The sequence below is a fragment of the Leptodactylus fuscus genome, chromosome 4 (genome assembly GCF_031893055.1).
Source record: "Leptodactylus fuscus isolate aLepFus1 chromosome 4, aLepFus1.hap2, whole genome shotgun sequence".
Lineage (NCBI taxonomy): Eukaryota > Metazoa > Chordata > Amphibia > Anura > Leptodactylidae > Leptodactylus > Leptodactylus fuscus.
In genome coordinates, this window is record NC_134268.1 from 224,815,181 (window position 1) to 224,842,209 (window position 27,029).

The window sequence follows — 27,029 nt, forward strand, 5'->3', positions numbered from 1 at the left end:
ACAGACCCGGGGAGGTCACACACACTACTCAGCCTCATCAGGAGCATGTCCAGGTGTTGTAGGGAGGTCATACAGGCATGTGGAGGTCACACACACTACTCAGCCCCATCAGGAGCATGTCCAGGTGTTGTAGGGAGGTCATACAGACACGTGGAGGTCACACACACTACTCAGCCTCATCAGGAGCATGTCCTGGTGTTGTAGGGAGGTCATACAGACACGTGGAGGTCACACACACTACTCAGCCTCATCAGGAGCATGTCCAGGTATTGTAGGGAGGTCATACAGGCCCGGGGAGGTCACAAACACTACTCAGCCTCATCAGGAGCATGTCCAGGTGTTGTAGGGAGGTCATACAGACACGTGGAGGCCGCACACACTACTCAGCCTCATCAGGAGCATGTCCAGGTGTTGTAGGGAGGTCATACAGACCCGGGGAGGTCACACACACTACTCAGCCTCATCAGGAGCATGCCCAGGTGTTGTAGAGAGGTCATACAGGCCCGGGGAGGTCACACACACTACTCAGCCTCATCAGGAGCATGCCCAGGTGTTGTAGGGAGGTCATACAGGCCCGGGGAGGCCACACACACTACTCAGCCTCATCAGGAGCATGTCCAGGTGTTGTAGGGAGGTCATACAGACACGTGGAGGTCACACACACTACTCAGCCTCATCAGGAGCATGTCCAGGTGTTGTAGGGAGGTCATACAGACCCGGGGAGGTCACACACACTACTCAGCCTCATCAGGAGCATGTCCAGGTGTTGTAGGGAGGTCATACAGGCATGTGGAGGTCACACACACTACTCAGCCCCATCAGGAGCATGTCCAGGTGTTGTAGGGAGGTCATACAGACACGTGGAGGTCACACACACTACTCAGCCTCATCAGGAGCATGTCCTGGTGTTGTAGGGAGGTCATACAGACACGTGGAGGTCACACACACTACTCAGCCTCATCAGGAGCATGTCCAGGTATTGTAGGGAGGTCATACAGGCCCGGGGAGGTCACAAACACTACTCAGCCTCATCAGGAGCATGTCCAGGTGTTGTAGGGAGGTCATACAGACACGTGGAGGTCACACACACTACTCAGCCTCATCAGGAGCATGTCCAGGTGTTGTAGGGAGGTCATACAGGCCCGGGGAGGTCACACACACTACTCAGCCTCATCAGGAGCATGTCCAGGTGTTGTAGGGAGGTCATACAGACTCGGGGAGGTCACACACACTACTCAGCCTCATCAGGAGCATGTCCAGGTGTTGTAGGGAGGTCATACAGGCATGTGGAGGCCACACACACTACTCAGCCTCATCAGGAGCATGTCCAGGCGTTGTAGGGAGGTCATACAGACACGTGGAGGTCACACACACTACTCAGCCTCATCAGGAGCATGTCCAGGTGTTGTAGGGAGGTCATACAGGCCCGGGGAGGTCACACACACTACTCAGCCTCATCAGGAGCATGTCCAGGTGTTGTAGGGAGGTCATACAGGCCCGGGGAGGTCACACACACTACTCAGCCTCATCAGGAGCATGTCCAGGTGTTGTAGGGAGGTCATACAGACACGTGGAGGCCACACACACTACTCAGCCTCATCAGGAGCATGTCCAGCTGTTGTAGGGAGGTCATACAGACACGTGGAGGTCACACACACTACTCAGCCTCATCAGGAGCATGTCCAGGTGTTGTAGGGAGGTCAAACAGGTATGTGGAAGTCACACACACTACTCAGCCTCATCAGGAGCATGTCCAGGTGTTGTAGGGAGGTCATACAGGCCCGTGGAGGTCGCACACACTACTCAGCCTCATCAGGAGCATGTCCAGGTGCTGTAGGGAGGTCATACAGACACGTGGAGGTCACACACACTACTCAGCCTCATCAGGAGCATGTCCAGGTGTTGTAGGGAGGTCATACAGGCCCGGGGAGGTCACACACACTACTCAGCCTCATCAGGAGCATGTCCAGGTGTTGTAGGGAGGTCATACAGGCCCGTGGAGGTCGCACACACTACTCAGCCTCATCAGGAGCATGTCCAGGTGTTGTAGGGAGGTCATACAGACACGTGGAGGTCACACACACTACTCAGCCTCATCAGGAGCATGTCCAGGTGTTGTAGGGAGGTCATACAGGTATGTGGAAGTCACACACACTACTCAGCCCCATCAGGAGCATGCCCAGGTGTTGTAGGGAGGTCATACAGACACGTGGAGGTCACACACACTACTCAGCCTCATCAGGAGCATGTCCAGGTGTTGTAGGGATTTCATACAGACACGTGGAGGTCACACACACACTACTCAGCCTCATCAGGAGCATGTCCAGGTGTTGTAGGGAGGTCATACAGACCCGTGGAGGTCACACACACTACTCAGCCTCATCAGGAGCATGTCCAGGTGTTGTAGGGAGGTCATACAGACACGTGGAGGCCACACACACTACTCAGCCTCATCAGGAGCATGTCCAGGTGTTGTAGGGAGGTCATACAGACACGTGGAGGTCACACACACTACTCAGCCTCATCAGGAGCATGTCCAGGTGTTGTAGGGAGGTCATACAGACACGTGGAGGTCACACACACACTACTCAGCCTCATCAGGAGCATGTCCAGGTGTTGTAGGGAGGTCATACAGACCCGTGGAGGTCACACACACTACTCAGCCTCATCAGGAGCATGTCCAGGTGTTGTAGGGAGGTCATACAGACACGTGGAGGTCACACACACTATTCAGCCTCATCAGGAGCATGTCCAGGTGTTGTAGGGAGGTCATACAGACCCGGGGAGGTCACACACACTACTCAGCCTCATCAGGAGCATGTCCAGGTGTTGTAGGGAGGTCATACAGACACGTGGAGGTCACACACACTACTCAGCCTCATCAGGAGCATGCCCAGATGTTGTAGGGAGGTCATACAGACACGTGGAGGTCACACACACTACTCAGCCCCATCAGGAGCATGTCCAGGTGTTGTAGGGAGGTCATACAGGCCCGTGGAGGTCACAAACACTACTCAGCCTCATCAGGAGCATGTCCAGGTGTTGTAGGGAGGTCACACAGGCCCGGGGAGGTCACACACACTACTCAGCCTCATCAGGAGCATGTCCAGGTGTTGTAGGGAGGTCATACAGACACGTGGAGGTCACACACACTACTCAGCCTCATCAGGAGCATGTCCAGGTGTTGTAGGGAGGTCATACAGGCCCGTGGAAGCCGCACACACTACTCAGCCTCATCAGGAGCATGTCCAGGTGTTGTAGGGAGGTCATACAGACACTTGGAGGTCACACACACTACTCAGCCCCATCAGGAGCATGTCCAGGTGTTGTAGGGAGGTCATACAGACACGTGGTGGTCACACACACTACTCAGCCTCATCAGGAGCATGTCCAGGTGCTGTAGGGAGGTCATACAGGCCCGAGGAGGTCGCACACACTACTCAGCCTCATCAGGAGCATGTCCAGGTGTTGTAGAGAGGTCATACAGGCCCGGGGAGGTCACACACACTACTCAGCCCCATCAGGAGCATGTCCAGGTGTTGTAGAGAGGTCATACAGACACGTGGAGGTCACACACACTACTCAGCCCCATCAGGAGCATGTCCAGGTGTTGTAGAGAGGTCATACAGACACGTGGAGGTCACACACACTACTCAGCCCCATCAGGAGCATGTCCAGGTGTTGTAGGGAGGTCATACAGACACGTGGAGGCCACACACACTACTCAGCCTCATCAGGAGCATGTCCAAGTGTTGTATTGAGGTCATACAGACACGTGGAGGTCACACATACTAATAAGCCTCATCAGGAGCATGTCCAGGTGTTGTAGGGAGGTCATACAGGCCCGTGGAGGTCACACACACTACTCAGCCCCATCAGGAGCATGTCCAGGTGTTGTAGGGAGGTCATACAGACACGTGGAGGTCACACACACTACTCAGCCTCATCAGGAGCATGTCCAGGTGTTGTAGGGAGGTCATACAGACACGTGGAGGCCGCACACACTACTCAGCCTCATCAGGAGCATGTCCAGGTGTTGTAGGGAGGTCATACAGGCCCGTGGAGGTCACACACACTACTCAGCCCCATCAGGAGCATGTCCAGGTGTTGTAGGGAGGTCATACAGACACGTGGAGGTCACACACACTACTCAGCCTCATCAGGAGCATGTCCAGGTGTTGTAGGGAGGTCATACAGACACGTGGAGGTCACACACACTACTCAGCCTCATCAGGAGCATGTCCAGGTGTTGTAGGGAGGTCATACAGACACGTGGAGGCCGCACACACTACTCAGCCTCATCAGGAGCATGTCCAGGTGTTGTAGGGAGGTCATACAGACACGTGGAGGTCACACATACTACTCAGCCCCATCAGGAGCATGTCCAGGTGTTGTAGGGAGGTCATACAGACACGTGGAGGTCACACATACTACTCAGCCTCATCAGGAGCATGCCCAGGTGTTGTAGGGAGGTCATACAGGCTCGGGGAGGTCACACACACTACTCAGCCTCATCAGGAGCATGTCCAGGTGTTGTAGGGAGGTCATACAGACACGTGGAGGTCACACACACTACTCAGCCTCATCAGGAGCATGTCCAGGTGTTGTAGGGAGGTTATACAGACACGTGGAGGTCACACACACTACTCAGCCTCATCATGAGCATGTCCAGGTGTTGTAGGGAGGTCATACAGGCACGTGGAGGTCACACACACTACTCAGCCTCATCAGGAGCATGGCCAGGTGTTATAGGGAGGTCATACAGACACGTGGAGGTCACACACACTACTCAGCCTCATCAGGAGCATGTCCAGGTGTTATAGGGAGGTCATACAGACACGTGGAGGTCACACACACTACTCAGCCTCATCAGGAGCATGTCCAGGTGTTGTAGGGAGGTCATACAGACACGTGGAGGTCACACACACTACTCAGCCTCATCAGGAGCATGTCCAGGTGTTGTAGGGAGGTCATACAGACACGTGGAGGTCACACACACTACTCAGCCTCATCATGAGCATGTCCAGGTGTTGTAGGGAGGTCATACAGGCACGTGGAGGTCACACACACTACTCAGCCTCATCATGAGCATGTCCAGGTGTTGTAGGGAGGTTATACAGACACGTGGAGGTCACGCACACTACTCAGCCTCATCATGAGCATGTCCAGGTGTTGTAGGGAGGTCATACAGACACGTGGAGGTCACACATACTAATAAGCCTCATCAGGAGCATGTCCAGGTGTTGTAGGGAGGTCATACAGACACGTGGAGGTCACACACACTACTCAGCCCCATCAGGAGCATGTCCAGGTGTTGTAGGGAGGTCGTACAGACACGTGGAGGCCACACACACTACTCAGCCTCATCAGGAGCATGTCCAGGTGTTGAAGGGAGGTCATACAGGCCCGTGGAGGTCACACACACTACTCAGCCTCATCAGGAGCATGTCCAGGTGTTGTACAGAGGTCATACAGACACGTGGAGGTCACACACACTACTCAGCCTCATCAGGAGCATGTCCAGGTGTTGTAGGGAGGTCATACAGACACGTGGAGGTCACACACACTACTCAGCCTCATCAGGAGCATGTCCAGGTGTTGTAGGGAGGTCATACAGGCCCGGGGAGGTCACACACACTACTCAGCCTCCTCAGGAGCATGTCCAGGTGTTGTAGGGAGGTCATACAGACACGTGGAGGTCGTACACACTACTCAGCCTCATCAGGAGCATGTCCAGGTGTTGTAGGGAGGTCATACAGACCCGTGGAGGTCACACACACTACTCAGCCCCATCAGGAGCATGTCCAGGTGTTGTAGGGAGGTCATACGGACACGTGGAGGTCACACACACTACTCAGCCTCATCAGGAGCATGTCCAGGTGTTGTAGGGAGGTCATACGGACACGTGGAGGTCACACACACTACTCAGCCTCATCAGGAGCATGTCCAGGTGTTGTAGGGAGGTCATACGGACACGTGGAGGTCACACACACTACTCAGCCCCATCAGGAGCATGTCCAGGTGTTGTAGGGAGGTCATACAGGCCCGTGGAGGTCACACACACTACTCAGCCTCATCAGGAGCATGTCCAGGTGTTGTAGGGAGGTCATACAGGTATGTGGAGGTCACACACACTACTCAGCCTCATCAGGAGCATGTCCAGGTGTTGTAGGGAGGTCATACAGACACGTGGAGGTCACACACACTACTCAGCCTCATCAGGAGCATGTCCAGGTGTTGTAGGGAGGTCATACAGACACGTGGAGGTCACACACACTACTCAGCCTCATACTGACAGGTCTTATGGACATTACATCACAGTGGGATCAGCCTGGTGTGGGGTTTTTCACTTTAATTTTGGTGGGGGCTCCTAATCCATCCAGGCCTCCATTGGGCAATAAATGTGATTTCCATTGATGATTTTTGTGGGATTTTGTTATCACATTCATCTGTGTACAGAACAAACAATACAAAAAAAAATTCCCAAAAAACTTTCTAGTCATCAGTAGTTGATTCCTTTTTAATGGCTGACTAATAATTAGAGATGAGCGAACAGTGTTCTATCGAACTCATGTTCGATCGGATATTAGGCTGTTCGGCATGTTCGAATCGAATCGAACACCGCGTGGTAAAGTGCGCCATTACTCGATTCCCCTCCCACCTTCCCTGGCGCCTTTTTTGCTCCAATAACAGCGCTGGGTAGGTGGGACAGGAACTACGACACCGGTGACGTTGAAAAAAGTAGGCAAAACCCATTGGCTGCCGAAAACATGTGACCTCTAATTTAAAAGAACAGCGACGCCCAGCTTCGCGTCATTCTGAGCTTGCAATTCACCGAGGACGGAGGTTTCCGTCCAGCTAGCTAGGGCTTAGATTCTGGGTAGGCAGGGACAGGCTAGGATAGGAAGGAGAAGACAACCAACAGCTCTTGTAAGAGCTAAATTCCAGGGAGAAGCTTGTCAGTGTAACGTGGCACTGACGGGCTCAATCGCCGCAACCCAGCTTTCCCAGGATCCTGAATGGAATACACTGTCAGTGTATTCCCGTATACCCGATATATACCCCGATACCCGTTCCAACGGTGTGCCCCCCCACCTTCACCCCAGAAATACCCTGCAAGTCCCCTAGCAATAGAATTGGGGCTATATACACCCACAATTTTTACTACTGGTATACAGTGCCATTGTCTGACTGGGAATTCAAAGAATATATTGGGAATACAAATACCCTCATTTCTTGCTACTGCCATATAGTGCCAGTGTCTGACTGGGAATTCAAAGAATATATTGGGGTTACGTGCACCCACAATTTTTACTACTGGTATACAGTGCCATTGTCTGACTGGGAATTCAAAGAGTATATTGGGAATACAAATACCCTCATTTCTTGCTACTGCCATATAGTGCCAGTTTCTGACTGGGAATTCAAAGAATATATTGGGGTTACGTGCACCCACAATTTTTACTACTGGTATACAGTGCCATTGTCTGACTGGGAATTCAAAGAGTATATTGGGAATACAAATACCCTCATTTCTTGCTACTGCCATATAGTGCCAGTTTCTGACTGGGAATTCAAAGAATATATTGGGGTTACGTGCACCCACAATTTTTACTACTGGTATACAGTGCCATTGTCTGACTGGGAATTCAAAGAATATATTGGGGTTATAAATACCCTCATTTCTTGCTACTGCCATATAGTGCCAGTTTCTGACTGGGAATTCAAAGAATATATTGGGGTTACGTGCACCCACAATTTTTACTACTGGTATACAGTGCCATTGTCTGACTGGGAATTCAAAGAATATATTGGGGTTATAAATACCCTCATTTCTTGCTACTGCCATATAGTGCCAGTTTCTGACTGGTAATTCAAAGAATATATTGGGGTTACGTGCACCCACAATTTTTACTACTGGTATACAGTGCCATTGTCTGACTGGGAATTCAAAGAGTATATTGGGAATACAAATACCCTCATTTCTTGCTACTGCCATATAGTGCCAGTGTCTGACTGGGAATTCAAAGAATATATTGGGGTTACGTGCACCCACAATTTTTACTACTGGTATACAGTGCCATTGTCTGACTGGGAATTCAAAGAGTATATTGGGAATACAAATACCCTCATTTCTTGCTACTGCCATATAGTGCCAGTGTCTGACTGGGAATTCAAAGAATATATTGGGGTTACGTGCACCCACAATTTTTACTACTGGTATACAGTGCCATTGTCTGACTGGGAATTCAAAGAGTATATTGGGAATACAAATACCCTCATTTCTTGCTACTGCCATATAGTGCCAGTTTCTGACTGGGAATTCAAAGAATATATTGGGGTTACGTGCACCCACAATTTTTACTACTGGTATACAGTGCCATTGTCTGACTGGGAATTCAAAGAGTATATTGGGAATACAAATACCCTCATTTCTTGCTACTGCCATATAGTGCCAGTGTCTGACTGGGAATTCAAAGAATATATTGGGGTTACGTGCACCCACAATTTTTACTACTGGTATACAGTGCCATTGTCTGACTGGGAATTCAAAGAGTATATTGGGAATACAAATACCCTCATTTCTTGCTACTGCCATATAGTGCCAGTTTCTGACTGGGAATTCAAAGAATATATTGGGGTTACGTGCACCCACAATTTTTACTACTGGTATACAGTGCCATTGTCTGACTGGGAATTCAAAGAGTATATTGGGAATACAAATACCCTCATTTCTTGCTACTGCCATATAGTGCCAGTTTCTGACTGGGAATTCAAAGAATATATTGGGGTTACGTGCACCCACAATTTTTACTACTGGTATACAGTGCCATTGTCTGACTGGGAATTCAAAGAGTATATTGGGAATACAAATACCCTCATTTCTTGCTACTGCCATATAGTGCCAGTGTCTGACTGGGAATTCAAAGAATATATTGGGGTTACGTGCACCCACAATTTTTACTACTGGTATACAGTGCCAATTTCTAACTAGGAATTCAAAATGCGCAAGGCTCCCGGAAAGGGACGTGGACGAGGCCGTGGGCGAGGTCGGGGGAATGGTTCTGGGGAGCAAGGTAGCAGTGAAGCCACAGGGCGTCCCGTGCCTACTCCTGTGGGGCAGCAAGCATTGCGCCACTCCACAGTGCCAGGGTTGCTTGCCACATTAACTAAACTGCAGGGTACAAACCTTAGTAGGCCCGAGAACCAGGAACAGGTCTTGCAATGGCTGTCAGAGAACGCTTACAGCACATTGTCCAGCAGCCAGTCAGACTCTGCCTCCTCTCCTCCTATTACCCAACAGTCTTGTCTTCCTTCCTCCCAAAATTCCGAAGCTTTACAGAACAATAACCCAAACTGTCCCTGCTCCCCAGAGCTGTTCTCCGCTCCTTTCATTGTCCCTCAACCTGCCTCTCCACGTCACGATTCCACGAACCTAACAGAGGAGCATCTGTATCCAGATGCTCAAACACTAGAGTCTCCTCCATCTCCGTTCGATTTGGTGGTGGATGACCAGCAACCCACCCTCATCGACGATGATGTGACGCAGTTGCCGTCAGGGCATCCAGTTGACCGGCGCATTGTGCGGGAGGAGGAGATGAGACAGGAGTTGGAAGAGGAAGTGGTGGATGATGAGGACACTGACCCGACCTGGACAGGGGGGATGTCAAGCGGGGAAAGTAGTGTGGATGTTGAGGCAGGTGCAGCACCAAAAAGGGTAGCTAGAGGCAGAGGCAGAGGTCAGCAGCTTAGGCGAAGCCAGGCCACACCCGGAATCTCCCAAGATGTTCCAGTTCGTACCCAGCCCCGAAAAACTCCCACCTCGAGGGCACGTTTCTCGAAGGTGTGGAGTTTTTTCAAGGAATGCGCCGAGGACAGATATAGTGTTGTCTGCACAATTTGCCTCTCGAAATTGATTAGGGGCTCTGAGAAGAGCAACCTGTCCACCACTTCAATGCGCCGTCATTTGGAATCCAAGCACTGGAATCAGTGGCAGGCAGCAACGGCAGGACAAAGGCCGACTGCCGTTCACGCCACTGCCACTGCCTCTGCCTCTGCCTCTGCCACTGCCACTGCTGACTGTGCTGGCGATGCACTCCAGAGGACGAGCCAGGACACCACTTCATCTGCCTCCGCCACTTTGTTGACTTCTACCTCATCCTCCCCTGGTCCTGTCTTATCTCCTTCTCCTGCACCATCAAAGGCACCATCAGGCGTTTCTTTACAACAACCCACCATCTCTCAGACATTGGAGCGGCGGCAGAAATACACTGCTAACCACCCACACGCGCAAGCCTTGAACGCCAACATCGCTAAACTGCTGGCCCAGGAGATGTTGGCGTTCCGGCTTGTTGAAACTCCCGCCTTCCTGGACCTGATGGCAACTGCGGCACCTCGCTATGCCGTCCCTAGCCGTCACTACTTCTCCCGGTGTGCCGTCCCCGCCTTGCACCAGCACGTGTCACTCAACATCAGGCGGGCCCTTAGTTCCGCGCTTTGCACAAAGGTCCACTTGACCACCGACGCGTGGACAAGTGCATGCGGACAGGGACGCTACATTTCACTGACGGCACACTGGGTGAATGTAGTTGAGGCTGGGACTGCTTCCCAAACTGGCCCGGTGTACCTCGTCTCCCCGCCTAACATTCCTGGCAGGGACACGAGAAGAACACCCCCCTCCTCCTCCTCCTCCTCTACCGCCTCCTCCTCCGCCACCGCCTCCTCCTCCGCCACCGCCTCCTCCTCCGCTGTTAGATTGACCCCAGCTACGAGTTGGAAACGTTGCAGCACTGGCGTTGGTAGACGTCAGCAGGCTGTGCTGAAGCTGATCAGCTTGGGGGACAGACAGCACACTGCCTCCGAGGTGAGGGATGCCCTCCTCGATGAGACGGCAATATGGTTTGAGCCGCTGCACCTGGGCCCAGGCATGGTCGTTTGTGATAACGGCCGGAACCTGGTAGCAGCTCTGGAGCTTGCCGGACTCCAACATGTTCCATGCCTGGCCCACGTCTTCAACCTAGTGGTGCAACGTTTCCTAAAGAGCTACCCCAATGTTCCAGAGCTACTGGTGAAAGTGCGGCGCATGTGCGCCCACTTTCGCAAGTCGACAGTAGCCGCTGCTAGCTTAAAATCTCTCCAGCAACGCCTGCATGTGCCACAACACCGGCTTTTGTGCGACGTCCCCACACGCTGGAACTCAACGTTTCAGATGTTGAATAGAGTGGTTGAGCAGCAGAGACCTTTGATGGAATACCAGCTACAAAACCCTAGGGTGCCACAAAGTCAGCTGCCTCAGTTTCACATCCATGAGTGGCCATGGATGAGAGACCTTTGTGACATCCTACGGGTCTTTGAGGAGTCCACAAGGAGGGTGAGCTCTGAGGATGCGATGGTGAGCCTTACAATCCCGCTCTTGTGTGTTCTGAGAGAATCCCTGATTGACATCAGGGATAACTCAGATCACACAGAGGAGTTAGGGATAGCATCCGATCCGTCACAGCTGGAGAGTAGGTCCACACATCTGTCCGCTTCACTGCGTTTAATGGAGGAGGAGGAGGAGGAGGAGGAGGAAGAAGAGTTGTCCGATGATGTGATGGTGATACAGGAGGCTTCCGGGCAACTTCGAATCGTCCCATTGTTGCAGCGCGGATGGGTAGACATGGAGGATGAGGAGGAAATGGAGATTGAACTTTCCGGTGGGGCCAGAGGAGTCATGCCAACTAACACTGTGGCAGACATGGCTGAGTTCATGTTGGGGTGCTTTACAACCGACAAGCGTATTGTCAAAATCATGGAGGACAACCAGTACTGGATCTTTGCTATCCTTGACCCCCGGTATAAAAACAACATCTCGTCTTTTATTCCGGTAGAGGGGAGGGCCAATCGCATCAATGCTTGCCACAGGCAATTGGTGCAGAATATGATGGAGATGTTTCCAGCATGTGACGTTGGCGGCAGGGAGGGCAGTTCCTCCAGTAGGCAACCAAGTTCTCACCGGTCCACACAAACGAGGGGCACACTGTCTAAGGTCTGGGACACCTTGATGGCACCCCCTCGCCAAAGTGCCGCCACGGAGGGTCCTAGTGTCACCAGGCGTGAGAAGTATAGGCGCATGTTGCGGGAATACCTTTCCGACCACAGCCCTGTCCTCTCCGACCCCTCTGCGCCCTACACGTATTGGGTGTCGAAGTTGGACCTGTGGCTTGAACTTGCCCTATATGCCTTGGAGGTGCTGTCCTGTCCTGCCGCCAGCGTCCTATCTGAGAGGGTGTTCAGTGCAGCCGGTGGCATCATCACTGACAAGCGCACCCGTCTGTCAGCTGAGAGTGCCGACCGGCTCACTTTGATAAAAATGAACCACCACTGGGTAGAGCCGTCATTTTTGTGCCCACCTGTGTAAAGCACCCCAACATGAAACTCCATGTCTGTACTCAACCTCTCCAATTCCTCCGCATCCTCATACTCATCCACCATAAGCGTTGCACAATTCTGCTAATACTAGGCTCCCTCCACCCTGATTTCCCCCAACTCTGCTGGTTAGAGGCTCCCTCCACCATGAATTTGCCCAAACTGGGCTGTTTAGAGGCTCCCTCCACCATGAATTGGTCCAAACTGGGTTTTTTAGAGGCTCCCTCCACCATGAATTTGCCCAAACTGGGCTGTTTAGAGGCTCCCTCCACCATGAATTGGTCCAAACTGGGCTGGTTAGAGGCTCCCTCCACCATGAATTTCCCAAAACTTGGCTGTTTAGAGGCTCCCTCCACCATGAATTTGCCCAAACTGGGCTGTTTAGAGGCTCCCTCCACCATTAATTGGTCCAAACTGGGCTGGTTAGAGGCTCCCTCCACCATGAATTTGCCCAAACTGGGGTGGTTAGAGGCTCCCTCCACCATTAATTGGTCCAAACTGGGCTGGTTAGAGGCTCCCTCCACCATGAATTTCCCAAAACTTGGCTGTTTAGAGGCTCCCTCCACCATTAATTGGTCCAAACTGGGCTGGTTAGAGGCTCCCTCCACCATGAATTTGCCCAAACTGGGCTGTTTAGAGGCTCCCTCCACCATTAATTGGTCCAAACTGGGCTGGTTAGAGGCTCCCTCCACCATGAATTTGCCCAAACTGGGCTGTTTAGAGGCTCCCTCCACCATGAATTGGTCCAAACTGGGGTGGTTAGAGGCTCCCTCCACCATGAATTGGTCCAAACTGGGGTGGTTAGAGGCTCCCTCCACCATTAATTGGTCCAAACTGGGCTGGTTAGAGGCTCCCTCCACCATGAATTTGCCCAAACTGGGCTGTTTAGAGGCTCCCTCCACCATTAATTGGTCCAAACTGGGCTGGTTAGAGGCTCCCTCCACCATGAATTTGCCCAAACTGGGCTGTTTAGAGGCTCCCTCCACCATGAATTGGTCCAAACTGGGGTGGTTAGAGGCTCCCTCCACCATGAATTGGTCCAAACTGGGGTGGTTAGAGGCTCCCTCCACCATTAATTGGTCCAAACTGGGCTGGTTAGAGGCTCCCTCCACCATTAATTGGTCCAAACTGGGCTGGTTAGAGGCTCCCTCCACCATGAATTTGCCCAAACTGGGGTGGTTAGAGGCTCCCTCCACCATTAATTGGTCCAAACTGGGCTGGTTAGAGGCTCCCTCCACAATTAATTGGTCCAAACTGGGCTAATTAGAGGCTCCCTCCACCATGAATTGGTCCAAACTGGGTTTTTTAGAGGCTCCCTCCACCATGAATTTGCCCAAACTGGGCTGTTTAGAGGCTCCCTCCACCATGAATTGGTCCAAACTGGGCTGGTTAGAGGCTCCCTCCACCATGAATTGGTCCAAACTGGGCTGGTTAGAGGCTCCCTCCACCATGAATTTGCCCAAACTGGGGTGGTTAGAGGCTCCCTCCACCATTAATTGGTCCAAACTGGGCTGGTTAGAGGCTCCCTCCACAATTAATTGGTCCAAACTGGGCTAATTAGAGGCTCCCTCCACCATGAATTGGTCCAAACTGGGTTTTTTAGAGGCTCCCTCCACCATGAATTTGCCCAAACTGGGCTGTTTAGAGGCTCCCTCCACCATGAATTGGTCCAAACTGGGCTGGTTAGAGGCTCCCTCCACCATGAATTTCCCAAAACTTGGCTGTTTAGAGGCTCCCTCCACCATTAATTGGTCCAAACTGGGCTGGTTAGAGGCTCCCTCCACCATTAATTGGTCCAAACTGGGCTGGTTAGAGGCTCCCTCCACCATTAATTGGTCCAAACTGGGCTGGTTAGAGGCTCCCTCCACCATGAATTTCCCAAAACTTGGCTGTTTAGAGGCTCCCTCCACCATTAATTGGTCCAAACTGGGCTGGTTAGAGGCTCCCTCCACCATGAATTTGCCCAAACTGGGCTGTTTAGAGGCTCCCTCCACCATGAATTGGTCCAAACTGGGTTTTTTAGAGGCTCCCTCCACCATTAATTGGTCCAAACTGGGCTGGTTAGAGGCTCCCTCCACAATTAATTGGTCCAAACTGGGCTAATTAGAGGCTCCCTCCACCATGAATTGGTCCAAACTGGGTTTTTTAGAGGCTCCCTCCACCATGAATTTGCCCAAACTGGGCTGTTTAGAGGCTCCCTCCACCATGAATTGGTCCAAACTGGGCTGGTTAGAGGCTCCCTCCACCATGAATTGGTCCAAACTGGGGTGGTTAGAGGCTCCCTCCACCATTAATTGGTCCAAACTGGGCTGGTTAGAGGCTCCCTCCACCATTAATTGGTCCAAACTGGGCTGGTTAGAGGCTCCCTCCACCATGAATTTGCCCAAACTGGGGTGGTTAGAGGCTCCCTCCACCATTAATTGGTCCAAACTGGGCTGGTTAGAGGCTCCCTCCACAATTAATTGGTCCAAACTGGGCTAATTAGAGGCTCCCTCCACCATGAATTGGTCCAAACTGGGTTTTTTAGAGGCTCCCTCCACCATGAATTTGCCCAAACTGGGCTGTTTAGAGGCTCCCTCCACCATGAATTGGTCCAAACTGGGCTGGTTAGAGGCTCCCTCCACCATGAATTTCCCAAAACTTGGCTGTTTAGAGGCTCCCTCCACCATGAATTTGCCCAAACTGGGCTGTTTAGAGGCTCCCTCCACCATGAATTTGCCCAAACTCTGCTGGTTAGAGGCTCAATCCACCCTGATTTTCAAAACAAATGTTGGTGCCAACCTCAACTTACTACAAGGGCCAAATTCACTGCTGGTGACAAGCTCTCCTCACTGCAAGTGCCAAATACACATGTTTCAAGGTGTTTTCCTACTGTCAGAGAGGTGGTATTGAGTGTGTAAAGTGTGTAGTTGTTAGGCTGTGATGTTGGGGTAATAGAGGGTCTTTGGTGTGTTAGATGCCCCCAGACATGCTTCCCCTGCTGTCCCAGTGTCATTCCAGAGGTGTTGGCATCATTTCCTGGGGTGTCATAGTGGACTTGGTGACCCTCCAGACACGGATTTGGGTTTCCCCCTTAACGAGTATCTGTTCCCCATAGACTATAATGGGGTTCGAAACCCGTTCGAACACACGAACATTGAGCGGCTGTTCGAATCGAATTTCGAACCTCGAACATTTTAGTGTTCGCTCATCTCTACTAATAATGATGACAGGTTACAATGTTTCTCAAGTAAAGGAGCCGAGTGTTTCGAAACGTTGTAATCTGTCATCATTATTAGCCAGCCATTAAAAAGGAATCAACTACTGAAGTCTAGAAAGTTTTTTTTTTTTTTTTTTTTAATTGCTATATTTATATTGCTCTGCCGCTTCTCGGTGTAGTAGAGCAGTGTCAGCTCTGCTATACCTGAGATCGGACCACAATGGAGACTGCAGTGGACTGCTCTTAGACTCCGCCTCCTCCGGCAGAACCAGTGTTGATTGGCCGGATGCTGTACTCTGTATGACATTTGGCCAATAAACGCTGGTCAATGCATTCCTATGGGAAAAAGTCATCTCCGGCATATCACAAGCTGCCAGGGATCCCGACCAGATAGAGCCCCAAAGAGCTGGGGGAGTGACATTCCCCCCTAAATAAAGGTAACCCCTAGCTAACCCTCCTGTACATCTGTCCCTGTCTCACAGTCACATAGTTCACAGTCCCAAATTAGTCGAATGTTAAACTCACCATTCGTCTGAATTGGAGGTCACCTGTTTCCGGCCGCCAATTACTTTTTCCACTTTTTTTCGATGTCTCCGTTGTTGTAGTTTCTATGGGGAGCGCACGTATGCCGGCTCCCATAGAAAGCAATGGAACCTGTTTTAAACGCCGCTGATTCGGAACGTTTACATGTTCAAAATCAGCCAGCGTATCCTCCGTGTGAAGGGGCCCTTAATATTATATATAGTATATACAGGTGATCCCTGCAGTTCTATAGGTGTATAGTGTAGTGTAGGGATCTAGAGGCTGGGGCTGAGCTCAGTACAGGCGGTGCGAGCAGGACTAGGTCTCGTCTTTTCGATGTAACTGCCTCATTCACTGTGAAGGCTCTGGACATAGATTCTGGGTTGTCGGGCTGATCCCTCTGGTTCTTGGCTGTCTGCGCTGTCTGAGTTGTTGGTTCCACCTCCATCACCTTCCCTTAGAGATGTCTCTGCCCACATGGTCACTTCTTTGGTTTGCCATCTCCGATGAGGTTGCAGAGGTGGGACCCCGACTCTCTGACATTGATGCGACTTCCTGCGGAGACGTGTCACATACCTGGTGGGCTCACTTATGAACAAGCCCTTTAAAAGTGACCTTTGACTATAGAAAGTGCGGTCAGCGGAGGTGTAAAGATAAAGCTACTAGTCCAGTCCCCTGTCTGTGCCGCTGCAGGCCTCGTCTATGAAGCATTATAATGGTCATGTGATTGGTGTGGCCAATGAGGGAATGCCGCAGGGACTGACTAATGTCACACTAAGTCCCCCGACAGGCGCAGAGCAGAGTCACACAGGTGAGTGTATTAGTCTAGTGACCGCTGTTGTGTAAGCTAATGGTGAGACGCAGAGTCGGAGACAATGACTTATAAATAATCTTATTATATTCAGGAACATCACAGAGGTCATCGCCACCTCAACATGACACAACTAGTGCAGCCCACGCCCCAGTACAAGGCGGGAGCCAAATCTACCAATGTCTGCTTCATATCTGCTCCACCACCTCCAGTGCTGACCTCAATCGTACAGCAAAGTGTCCTTGTCTTATTAGACCTCCAAGAATCGAGTGTCTTGTAGACATCACAATGGAGTCCGACTGGTGGCTGAGACGCCTGATGTGCCTCAGCTTGAGATGTGCTCCAAGTTCTGGCCATTAGGAAGCTCTTCTGCATCTCTTGCTCCCTGCTATGATTTGTCTGGAAGAATTGATGTTTCTGGAGACAATTTGGGTCCTGTGGAAGTCTTTACTACAGATCTGACATGTGCACCGGACACAAGGAGTCTCCCAACCATTCATGGGCACGCTCTTCTGCACTCCATTACAGGTCCCTCTTGTCGTTGTCCAGGAGCACAGTCAGGTCTTCAGTTTTTCGTGACACCTCTTGCAGATGGATCCTCTGATGGCTTAGTAAAATGCCTCTGCGATTAAACCTCTTGCCGCACTGGGCGCAGGCGTATGGACGCTCTCCTGTGTGGATCCGCTGGTGGGTGGTCAGATTGTGCTTCAAGCTGAAGCTTCTGCCGCACTCCTGGCAGGCGTAGGGTCTCTCCCCTGTGTGGAGCCGCACATGTTTGGTGAGGTGCTGCTTCTGAATGAAGCTCTTGCCGCACGTGGGGCAGGGATAGGGTCTCTCTCCTGAGTGAATGCGCAGATGGTTGATCAGGGTATGTTTTTGGTTGAATGATTTGCCGCACACAGAACATGGGAAGGCTCGATCTTTGCCCCCATTGAGGACAGGTTTCAAACACCCACCCAAGCCTGGCTTGTCCTTCAGTTCTGGTGATGCGGTGGTCAGGTTTGAGTATCTCTGGTGGCTTCTCTGATGCAAAGTCAATGTCTCCTGGTGGCTGAAACTCTTCCCACATTTGCTGCATGAGAAAGGCTTATCTGCAGGAGTCGTCCTATGTGGGCTGGATGGAAGGTGTTTGAGGGTCTTGCTAAAAGGATTACGTGAGGACTGTTTATCCCCAAGGTGCGTCTTCACATGATTGACCAACAGATTCTTCTGAAAAAATGTTTTCCCGCAGTAATCGCAGGCGTGGATTTTCTCACCGCTGTGCAGAGGTTCATGTTGCTCGAGATCCTCTCTCTGGCCAAAGACCTGGCCACACCACTGGCAGGCAAAGTGAACTGCCCCGACCTGGGACTGGTTATGGCTCTGCAAGTTCATCAGGTCTTGTAATTCCTGACCTGTTGTATCCTGATGGTCAAGACTCACCTCACTTTCTATGGTCAGCAGTGAGTTCTGCTCCTCTGAGACTAAGGTCACGATGTCAACAGGAGGACCATGTGGCCCTGGTGAACCAGATCCCGGGCGCAGGGTTAAGATGCTGCTTCGGTTGAAGCTTGTTCCACAGTCGCTACAGCAGATGGGGATTTCTCCGATATTACTGAAATGTTTGCCGCACTGACCACAGGTGATGGGCGTCTCAGCGGTCTGCAGCGTCATCGGCTCCGGCACCTCCACAATGTAGACATCCTTAGGTGTAAATGTCACATCCTCCACAAGGTGGGGAGGGTCTCCAGAGGGACCTACCTCCAGTTTGGATTTGCAGTGGATTCTTTGATGTGCTTGGTAGGTGCTTCTCCGGGTAAATCTCTTTCCGCAGGCCGAGCAGCTGTAGGGCTTCTCTCCAGTGTGAGTCTTCATGTGCGTGCACAGGTTGTGCTTCATGCTGAAGCTTCTGCCACACTCGCTGCAGGTGTACGGCTTCTCTCCTGTGTGAGTGCGGATGTGCTTGGTCAGGTGCTGTTTTTGGATGAAGCTGCGTCCACACTCGGGGCAGGTGTGCGGCCTCTGACCGGTGTGAATCCTGTAGTGGTTGATGAATGTTTGCTTGTTGAAGAATCTTTTCCCACACTGAGGACATATGAATGGTCTGGGATTCACGGCCCGGCCACTGCTGGAGACCTTAGGGGTGGGATTCTTCTCCATAAGAGCCTGTTCCCTTCGCCGTTTCTCTGCAGTGGGCAGTAGACGGACCATAGCGCAGGAGGTCGCTGTCTCCTTAGGGGGCGTCACGGTGTTGCTGCCGGTAGTTTTGTTCAGGTGACATCTCTGATGAGCGCGCAGATTTTCCCGGCGGCTGAAGCTCTTGCCGCATTCAGTACAGGGATAGGGTTTCTCACCGGTGTGAATTCTCTCATGGGTTGTCAGGTTATGCTTCAGACTAAAGCCGCGGCCACACACCTGGCAGATGTACGGCCTCTCTCCAGTGTGCAGCCTCTGGTGTTTTGTCAGGTGCTGTTTTTGGATGAAGCTCTTCCCGCACTGGTCACAGCAGTATGGCCGCTCCCCTGTGTGGATTCGCTGGTGTTTGATGAGGTTGTGCCGCTGTCCGAAGGCTTTCCCACACACAAGACAGTAAAAGGGTGCGTTCACGTCTCCAGGAGCAGCACTCTGCAGATCTTCCTCATCCCAGGGAACTTCTTCTTTACAGTTTACATCCAACTCCACTTTCACCTCCATGTGCTCAGGACTGGCGGACGAGATCTCAAATACAAATCCACTCAAGACTGAGGCATCTCCATCCATCATGTGAAAATCTGGAGGAAGAGATGAGACAGCAGAGGTCAAAGTCACGTCTACTGAAGTCTCAGTTATCTCTCGTGGCATCAGGGTCAGAAGGGGCTAAAGGAACTACAAAAACACAATCGCTACTAGAACCGAAATATTATACTGTGGACAGGAGGGCGCTGGTCTGGACGGAACAGGACAGGAGGACGCTGGTCAGGAAGGAACAGGACAGGAGGGCGCAGGTCTGAAAAGAAAAGGACAGGAGGGTGCTGGTCTGGAAGGAACAGGACAGGAGGGCGCTGGTCTGGACGGAACAGGACAGGAGGACGCTGGTCAGGAAGGAACAGGACAGGAGGACGCTGGTCTTGAAGGAACAGGACAGGAGGGCGCTGGTCTGGAAGGAAAAGGACAGGAGGGCGCTGGTCTGGAAGGAACAGGACAGGAGGGCGCTGGTCTGGAAGAACAGGACAGGAGGGAGCTGGTCTGGAAGGAACAGGACAGGAGGGCGCTGGTCTGAAAAGAAAAGGACAGGAGGACGCTGGTCTGGAAGGAACAGAACAGGAGGGCGCTGGTCTGGAAGGAACAGGACAGGAGGGCGCTGGTCTGAAAAGAAAAGGACAGGAGGACGCTGGTCTGGAAGGAACAGGACAGGAGGGAGCTGGTCTGGAAGGAACAGGACAGGAGGGCGCTGGTCTGAAAAGAAAAGAACAGGAGGGTGCTGGTCTGGAAGGAACAGGACAGGAGGGCGCTGGTCTGAAAGGAAAAGGACAGGAGGACGCTGGTCTTGAAGGAACAGGACAGGAGGGCGCTGGTCTGGAAGGAACAGGACAGGAGGGCGCTGGTCTGGAAGGAACAGGACAGGAGGGCGCTGGTCTGGAAGAACAGGACAGGAGGGCGCTGGTCTGGAAGGAACAGGAGAGGAGGGCGCTGGTCTGGAAGGAACAGGACAGCCTTCCAGACCAGCGCCTGTCCTGTTCCTTACAGACCAGTGCCCTCCTGTCCTGTTCCTTCCAGACCAGTGCCCTCCTGTCCTGTTCCTTCCAGACCAGCGCCCTCCTGTCCTGTTCCTTCAAGACCAGCGTCCTGGCGCTGGTCTGAAAAGAAAAGGACAGGAGGACTTTGGTCTGGAAGGAACAGGACAGGAGGGCGCTGGTCTGTCTGGAAGGAAAAGGACAGGAGGGCTCTGGTCTGAAAAGAAAAGGACAGGAGGACGCTGGTCTGGAAGGAACAGGACAGGAGGGCGCTGGTCTGGAAGGAACAGGACAGGAGGACACTGGTCTGGAAGGAACAGGACAGGAGGGTGCTGGTCTGGAAGGAACAGGACAGGAGGGCGCTGGTCTGGAAGGAAAAGGACAGGAGGACGCTGGTCTGGAAGGAACAGGACAGGAGGACGCTGGTCTGGAAGGAACAGGACAGTAGGGCGCTGGTTTGAAAAGAAAAGGACAGGAGGGCTCTGGTCTGGAAGGAACAGGACAGGAGGACACTGGTCTGGAAGGAACAGGACAGGAGGGCGCTGGTCTGAAAAGAAAAGGACAGGAGGACGCTGGTCTGGAAGGAACAGGACAGGAGGGCGCTGGTCTGAAAAGAAAAGGACAGGAGGACGCTGGTCTGGAAGGAACAGGACAGGAGGGTGCTGGTCTGGAAGGAACAGGACAGGAGGGCGCTGGTCTGGAAGGAAAAGGACAGGAGGACGCTGGTCTGGAAGGAACAGGACAGGAGGGCGCTGGTTTGAAAAGTAAAGGACAGGAGGACGCTGGTCTGGAAGGAAAAGGACAGGAGGGCGCTGGTCTGAAAAGAAAAGGACAGGAGGACGCTGGTCTGGAAGGAACAGGACAGGAGGGCGCTGGTCTGGAAGGAAAAGGACAGGAGGACGCTGGTCTGGAAGGAACAGGACAGGAGGGCGCTGGTCTGAAAAGAAAAGGACAGGAGGACGCTGGTCTGGAAGGAACAGGACAGGAGGGTGCTGGTCTGGAAGGAACAGGACAGGAGGGCGCTGGTCTGGAAGGAACAGGACAGGAGGGTGCTGGTCTGGAAGGAAAAGGACAGGAGGGCGCTGGTCTGGAAGGAAAAGGACAGGAGGGTGCTGGTCTGGAAGGAACAGGACAGGAGGGCGCTGGTCTGAAAAGAAAAGGACAGGAGGGTGCTGGTCTGGAAGGAACAGGACAGGAGGGCGCTGGTCTGAAAAGAAAAGAACAGGAGGGTGCTGGTCTGGAAGGAACAGGACAGGAGGGCGCTGGTCTGAAAGGAAAAGGACAGGAGGACGCTGGTCTTGAAGGAACAGGACAGGAGGGCGCTGGTCTGGAAGGAACAGGACAGGAGGGCGCTGGTCTGGAAGAACAGGACAGGAGGGCGCTGGTCTGGAAGGAACAGGAGAGGAGGGCGCTGGTCTGGAAGGAACAGGACAGCCTTCCAGACCAGCGCCTGTCCTGTTCCTTACAGACCAGTGCCCTCCTGTCCTGTTCCTTCCAGACCAGCGCCCTCCTGTCCTGTTCCTTCCAGACCAGCGCCCTCCTGTCCTGTTCCTTCAAGACCAGCGTCCTCCTGTCCTTTTCCTTCCAGACCAGAGCCCTCCTGTCCTGTTCCTTCCAGACCAGCGCCCTCCTGTCCTGTTCCTTCAAGACCAGCGTCCTCCTGTCCTTTTCCTTTCAGACCAGCGCCCTCCTGTCCTGTTCCTTCCAGACCAGCACCCTCCTGTTCTTTTCTTTTCAGACCAGCGCCCTCCTGTCCTGTTCCTTCCAGACCAGCACCCTCCTGTCCTTTTCTTTTCAGACCAGCACCCTCCTGTCCTGTTCCTTCCAGACCAGCTCCCTCCTGTCCTGTTCCTTCCAGACCAGCGTCCTGGCGCTGGTCTGAAAAGAAAAGGACAGGAGGACTTTGGTCTGGAAGGAACAGGACAGGAGGGCGCTGGTCTGTCTGGAAGGAAAAGGACAGGAGGGCTCTGGTCTGAAAAGAAAAGGACAGAAGGGCTCTGGTCTGGAAGGAACAGGACAGGAGGACACTGGTCTGGAAGGAACAGGACAGGAGGGTGCTGGTCTGGAAGGAACAGGACAGGAGGGCGCTGGTCTGGAAGGAAAAGGACAGGAGGACGCTGGTCTGGAAGGAACAGGACAGGAGGACGCTGGTCTGGAAGGAACAGGACAGGAGGGCGCTGGTTTGAAAAGAAAAGGACAGGAGGGCTCTGGTCTGGAAGGAACAGGACAGGAGGACACTGGTCTGGAAGGAACAGGACAGGAGGGCGCTGGTCTGAAAAGAAAAGGACAGGAGGACGCTGGTCTGGAAGGAACAGGACAGGAGGGCGCTGGTCTGAAAAGAAAAGGACAGGAGGACGCTGGTCTGGAAGGAACAGGACAGGAGGGTGCTGGTCTGGAAGGAACAGGACAGGAGGGCGCTGGTCTGGAAGGAAAAGGACAGGAGGACGCTGGTCTGGAAGGAACAGGACAGGAGGACGCTGGTCTGGAAGGAACAGGACAGGAGGGCGCTGGTTTGAAAAGAAAAGGACAGGAGGACGCTGGTCTGGAAGGAACAGGACAGGAGGGTGCTGGTCTGGAAGGAACAGGACAGGAGGGCGCTGGTCTGGAAGGAACAGGACAGGAGGGTGCTGGTCTGGAAGGAAAAGGACAGGAGGGCGCTGGTCTGGAAGGAAAAGGACAGGAGGGTGCTGGTCTGGAAGGAACAGGACAGGAGGGCGCTGGTCTGGAAGGAACAGGACAGGAGGGCGCTGGTCTGGAAGGAAAAGGACAGGAGGGCGCTGGTCTGGAAGGAACAGGACAGGAGGACGCTGGTCTGGAAGGAACAGTAGAGGAGGGTGCTGTTAGGTGGAGACTGATGGGTGGAGACTGATGGGTAGAGACTGATGGGTAGAGACTGATGGGTGGAGACTGATAGGAGGAGGCTGATGGGTGGAGACTGATAGGTAGAGACTGATAGGAGGAGACTGATAGGCGGAGACTGATAGGAGGAGGCTGATAGGTGGAGACTGATAGAAGGAGGCTGATGGGTGGAGACTGATAGGAGGAGACTGATAGGAGGAGGCTGATGGGTGGAGACTGATAGGTGGAGACTGATAGGAGGAGGCTGATAGGCGGAGACTGATAGGAGGAGGCTGATAGGTGGAGACTGATAGGAGGAGGCTGATAGGAGGAGGCTGATAGATGGAAACTGATAGGAGGAGGCTGAGGGCTAGTTCACACGGAGTTTTTTGGTCAGGGTTTTGAGGCTGTAAACGCCTCAAAACCCGGACCAAAAAGACGGCTCCCATTAAAATCAATGGGAGCTGCGCAGGAGCTTTTTCCGGCTCCCGGAAAAAAGAAGCGAGGTGTTCATTCTTTGGCCGAGTCGCCTCGCGAGTCAGCCTGAAGACACACCCTCTTCCGGACTCGGCCCATTCATTGAGCCTGATCCGTGCACCGGCTTTCAGTTCCGCAACACGTTTTATGGATCGGAACCTGAGGCAGCCTCCGCCTCAGGTTCCGATCCAAAAAAGTCCGTGTGAACTAGGCCTAAGAGGAGCCTTATAGGAGGAGACTGATGGGTGGAGACTGATAGGAGGAGACTGATAGGAAGAGACTAATAAGAGGAGCCTGATAGGAGGAGACTGATGGGTGGAGACTGATAGGAGGAGACTGATAGGAAGAGACTAATAAGAGGAGCCTGATAGGAGGAGACTGATGGGTGGAGACTGATAGGAGGAGCCTGATAGGAGGAGACTGATGGGTGGAGACTGATGGGTGGAGACTGATAGGAGGAGGCTGAGGGCTAGTTCACACGGAGTTTTTTGGATCGGAACCTGAGGCGGAGGCTGCCTCAGGTTCTGATCCATAAAACGTGTTGCGGAACTGAAAGCCGGTGCACGGATCAGGCTCAATGAATGGGCCGAGTCCGGAAGAGGGTGTGTCTTCAGGCTGACTCGCGAGGCGACTCGGCCGAAGAATGAACACCTCGCTTCTTTTTTCCGGGAGCCGGAAAAAGCTCCTGCGCAGCTCCCATTGATTTCAATGGGAGCCGTCTTTTTGGTCCGGGTTTTGAGGCGTTTACGGCCTCAAAACCCTGACCAAAAAACTCCGTGTGAACTAGGCCTGATAGGTGGAGACTGATAGGTGGAGGCTGATAGGAGGAGGCTGATAGGAGGAGACTGATAGGAGGAGACTGATAGGAGGAGACTGATAGGAGGAGACTGATAGGAGGAGGCTGATAGGAGGAGGCTGATAGGAGGAGGCTGATAGGAGGAGACTGATAGGAGGAGGCTGATAGGCGGAGACTGATAGGAGGAGGCTGATAGGAGGAGGCTGATAGGAGGAGGCTGATAGGTGGAGAGTGATAGGTGGAGACTGATAGGAGGAGACTGATAGGAGGAGACTGATAGGAGGAGGCTGATAGGAGGAGACTGATAGGTGGAGAGTGATAGGTGGAGACTGATAGGAGGAGGCTGATAGGAGGAGGCTGATAGGAGGAGGCTGATAGGAGGAGGCTGATAGGAGGAGGCTGATAGGAGGAGACTGATAGGAGGAGACTGATAGGAGGAGACTGATAGGAGGAGGCTGATAGGAGGAGGCTGATAGGAGGAGGCTTATAGGTGGAGAGTGATAGGTGGAGACTGATAGGAGGAGGCTGATAGGTGGAGGCTGATAGGAGGAGGCTGATAGGAGGAGGCTGATAGGTGGAGAGTGATAGGAGGAGGCTGATAGGAGGAGGCTGATAGGAGGAGGCTGATAGGAGGAGGCTGATAGGAGGAGGCTGATAGGAGGAGGCTGATAGGTGGAGAGTGATTAGATGAGACAAGCAGTTTTAGACTCACCAGTATATCTGTCAGTGGAGAGACTTGTCTTTTTCCATTGAGACCTCTCCTGCTTTGGGAACGCTCACTACAGTCTCTCAGCGCTCTTTGGTTGCTTACTGCAGTTTTTCTTGCACTTACTAGAAGGTGGACGACCGCAGTCTCTGGCCACTTCCTGATAACTCTCCTTGCACTCTCTGCTTGCTGACTGTCTCCCCGTGTGATCTCTAGTCACTTGCTGCTCATCTGTCTTTCCAGTTTCTGGTCATTTGCTGCCTATCTTTGGTTGCAGCACTCTCTCTCTGTCTTACTACACTCTCAGCCTCTCCCTGCAGTCTCTGGTCACTTGTTGCCTTCACTCTTTATATACTTTGTCTCTCTCTGAGCGTTCTGTGCACTCTCTATCTCCTTCTGAAGTCTCTGTTCACTTCTTCTGTGTTTTCCTTCAGTCTCTGCGGTCTCTCTTACTGCACTCCCTGCAGTCTGATTACTTCCTGCCTGTCTCTCTCACTGCACACTCTGGTCACTTGCTGCACTTCCGTAGTCTCTCTGCAGTCTCTTTGATCACGTGCTGCCTGTGTCTCCCTGCAGTCTCTAGCCACTTGATGCGGTGTATCCCTTCAGTCTCTGTATTGTGCTGCACTCTCTTTGTCTTCTTTCAGTCTGCTTCTCTCCCAGCAGTCTCTGGCCACTTGCTGTTTGTCACTCTCTGTATTCTCCGTTTCTCCCTGCAGTCTCTCTGGTCACTTTCTGCCTGTGTCTCTCACTTCACTCTCTTGCTCTCCCTGCAGTCTTTGAACACTTGCTGTCTCTCTTTCCCTGTATTCTGTGTGTCTCCCTGCAGTCTCTAGTCACTTGCTGCCTGACTCTCCTGCCTGCTGTCACTTCCTGTAGTCGTTGTCTCTCCCTGCACGTTCTGTGCTCTCTGTCTCTCCCTGCAGCCTCTGTGGTCACTTGCTGTCTGTCTCTTCCTGTAGCCTGCGGCCAGTGTCTGTCTCTCTCTGCATTGTCTGCAGTCTCAGTGCACTGCTCCTTACCCTGCAGTCTGTGGGAGTCTCCTGCGGCAGCCAAGCACAAAGCATGATGGGAAGAATCTGCAGGGAGAGGAGGAGGAGACAGAGACATGCAGGACAGAGAGTGCAAGAGAGAGCGCAGGGAGACAGGCAGGACAGAGAGTGCAAGAGAGCGCAGGGAGACAGGCAGGACAGAGAGTGCAGGGAGGAGACAGGCAGGACAGACTGCAAGAGAGAGGGTGCAGGGAGGAGGCAGAGAGACAGGCAGGACACAGAGACTGCAAAAGAGAGAGCGCAGGGATGAGGCAGAGAGACAGGCAGGACAGAGAGTGCAAGAGAGAGCGCAGGGAGACAGGCAGGACAGAGAGTGCAAGAGAGAGCGCAGGGAGACAGGCAGGACAGAGAGTGCAAGAGAGAGCGCAGGGAGACAGGCAGGACAGAGAGTGCAAGAGAGAGCGCAGGGAGACAGGCAGGACAGAGCGTGCAAGAGAGAGCGCAGGGAGACAGGCAGGACAGAGAGTGCAAGAGAGAGCGCAGGGAGACAGGCAGGACAGAGAGTGCAAGAGAGAGCGCAGGGAGACA

The 27,029-nt window shown here is 52.8% G+C and overlaps 1 protein-coding gene across 1 annotated transcript; it reads right to left on the reverse strand.

Annotated features, from left to right (window-relative positions):
* Positions 1 to 17,152: 17,152 nt before the first annotated feature.
* Positions 17,153 to 26,583, reverse strand: LOC142201063 (uncharacterized). Its single transcript, XM_075271892.1, has 2 exons — positions 25,456 to 26,583; positions 17,153 to 19,690 (listed from the first exon to the last, which is right to left on the reverse strand). Exon 2 carries the CDS (start codon positions 19,680 to 19,682, stop codon positions 17,463 to 17,465), a length of 2,220 nt encoding a protein of 739 aa, XP_075127993.1. The 5' UTR covers positions 19,683 to 19,690; positions 25,456 to 26,583; the 3' UTR covers positions 17,153 to 17,462.
* Positions 26,584 to 27,029: the final 446 nt, after the last annotated feature.

What these genes read in the sequence shown, in the direction of transcription:
- LOC142201063 (XM_075271892.1), bottom strand. Translation starts at nt 19,682, where the DNA reads ATGATGGATGGAGATGCCTCAGTCTTGAGTGGATTTGTATTTGAGATC.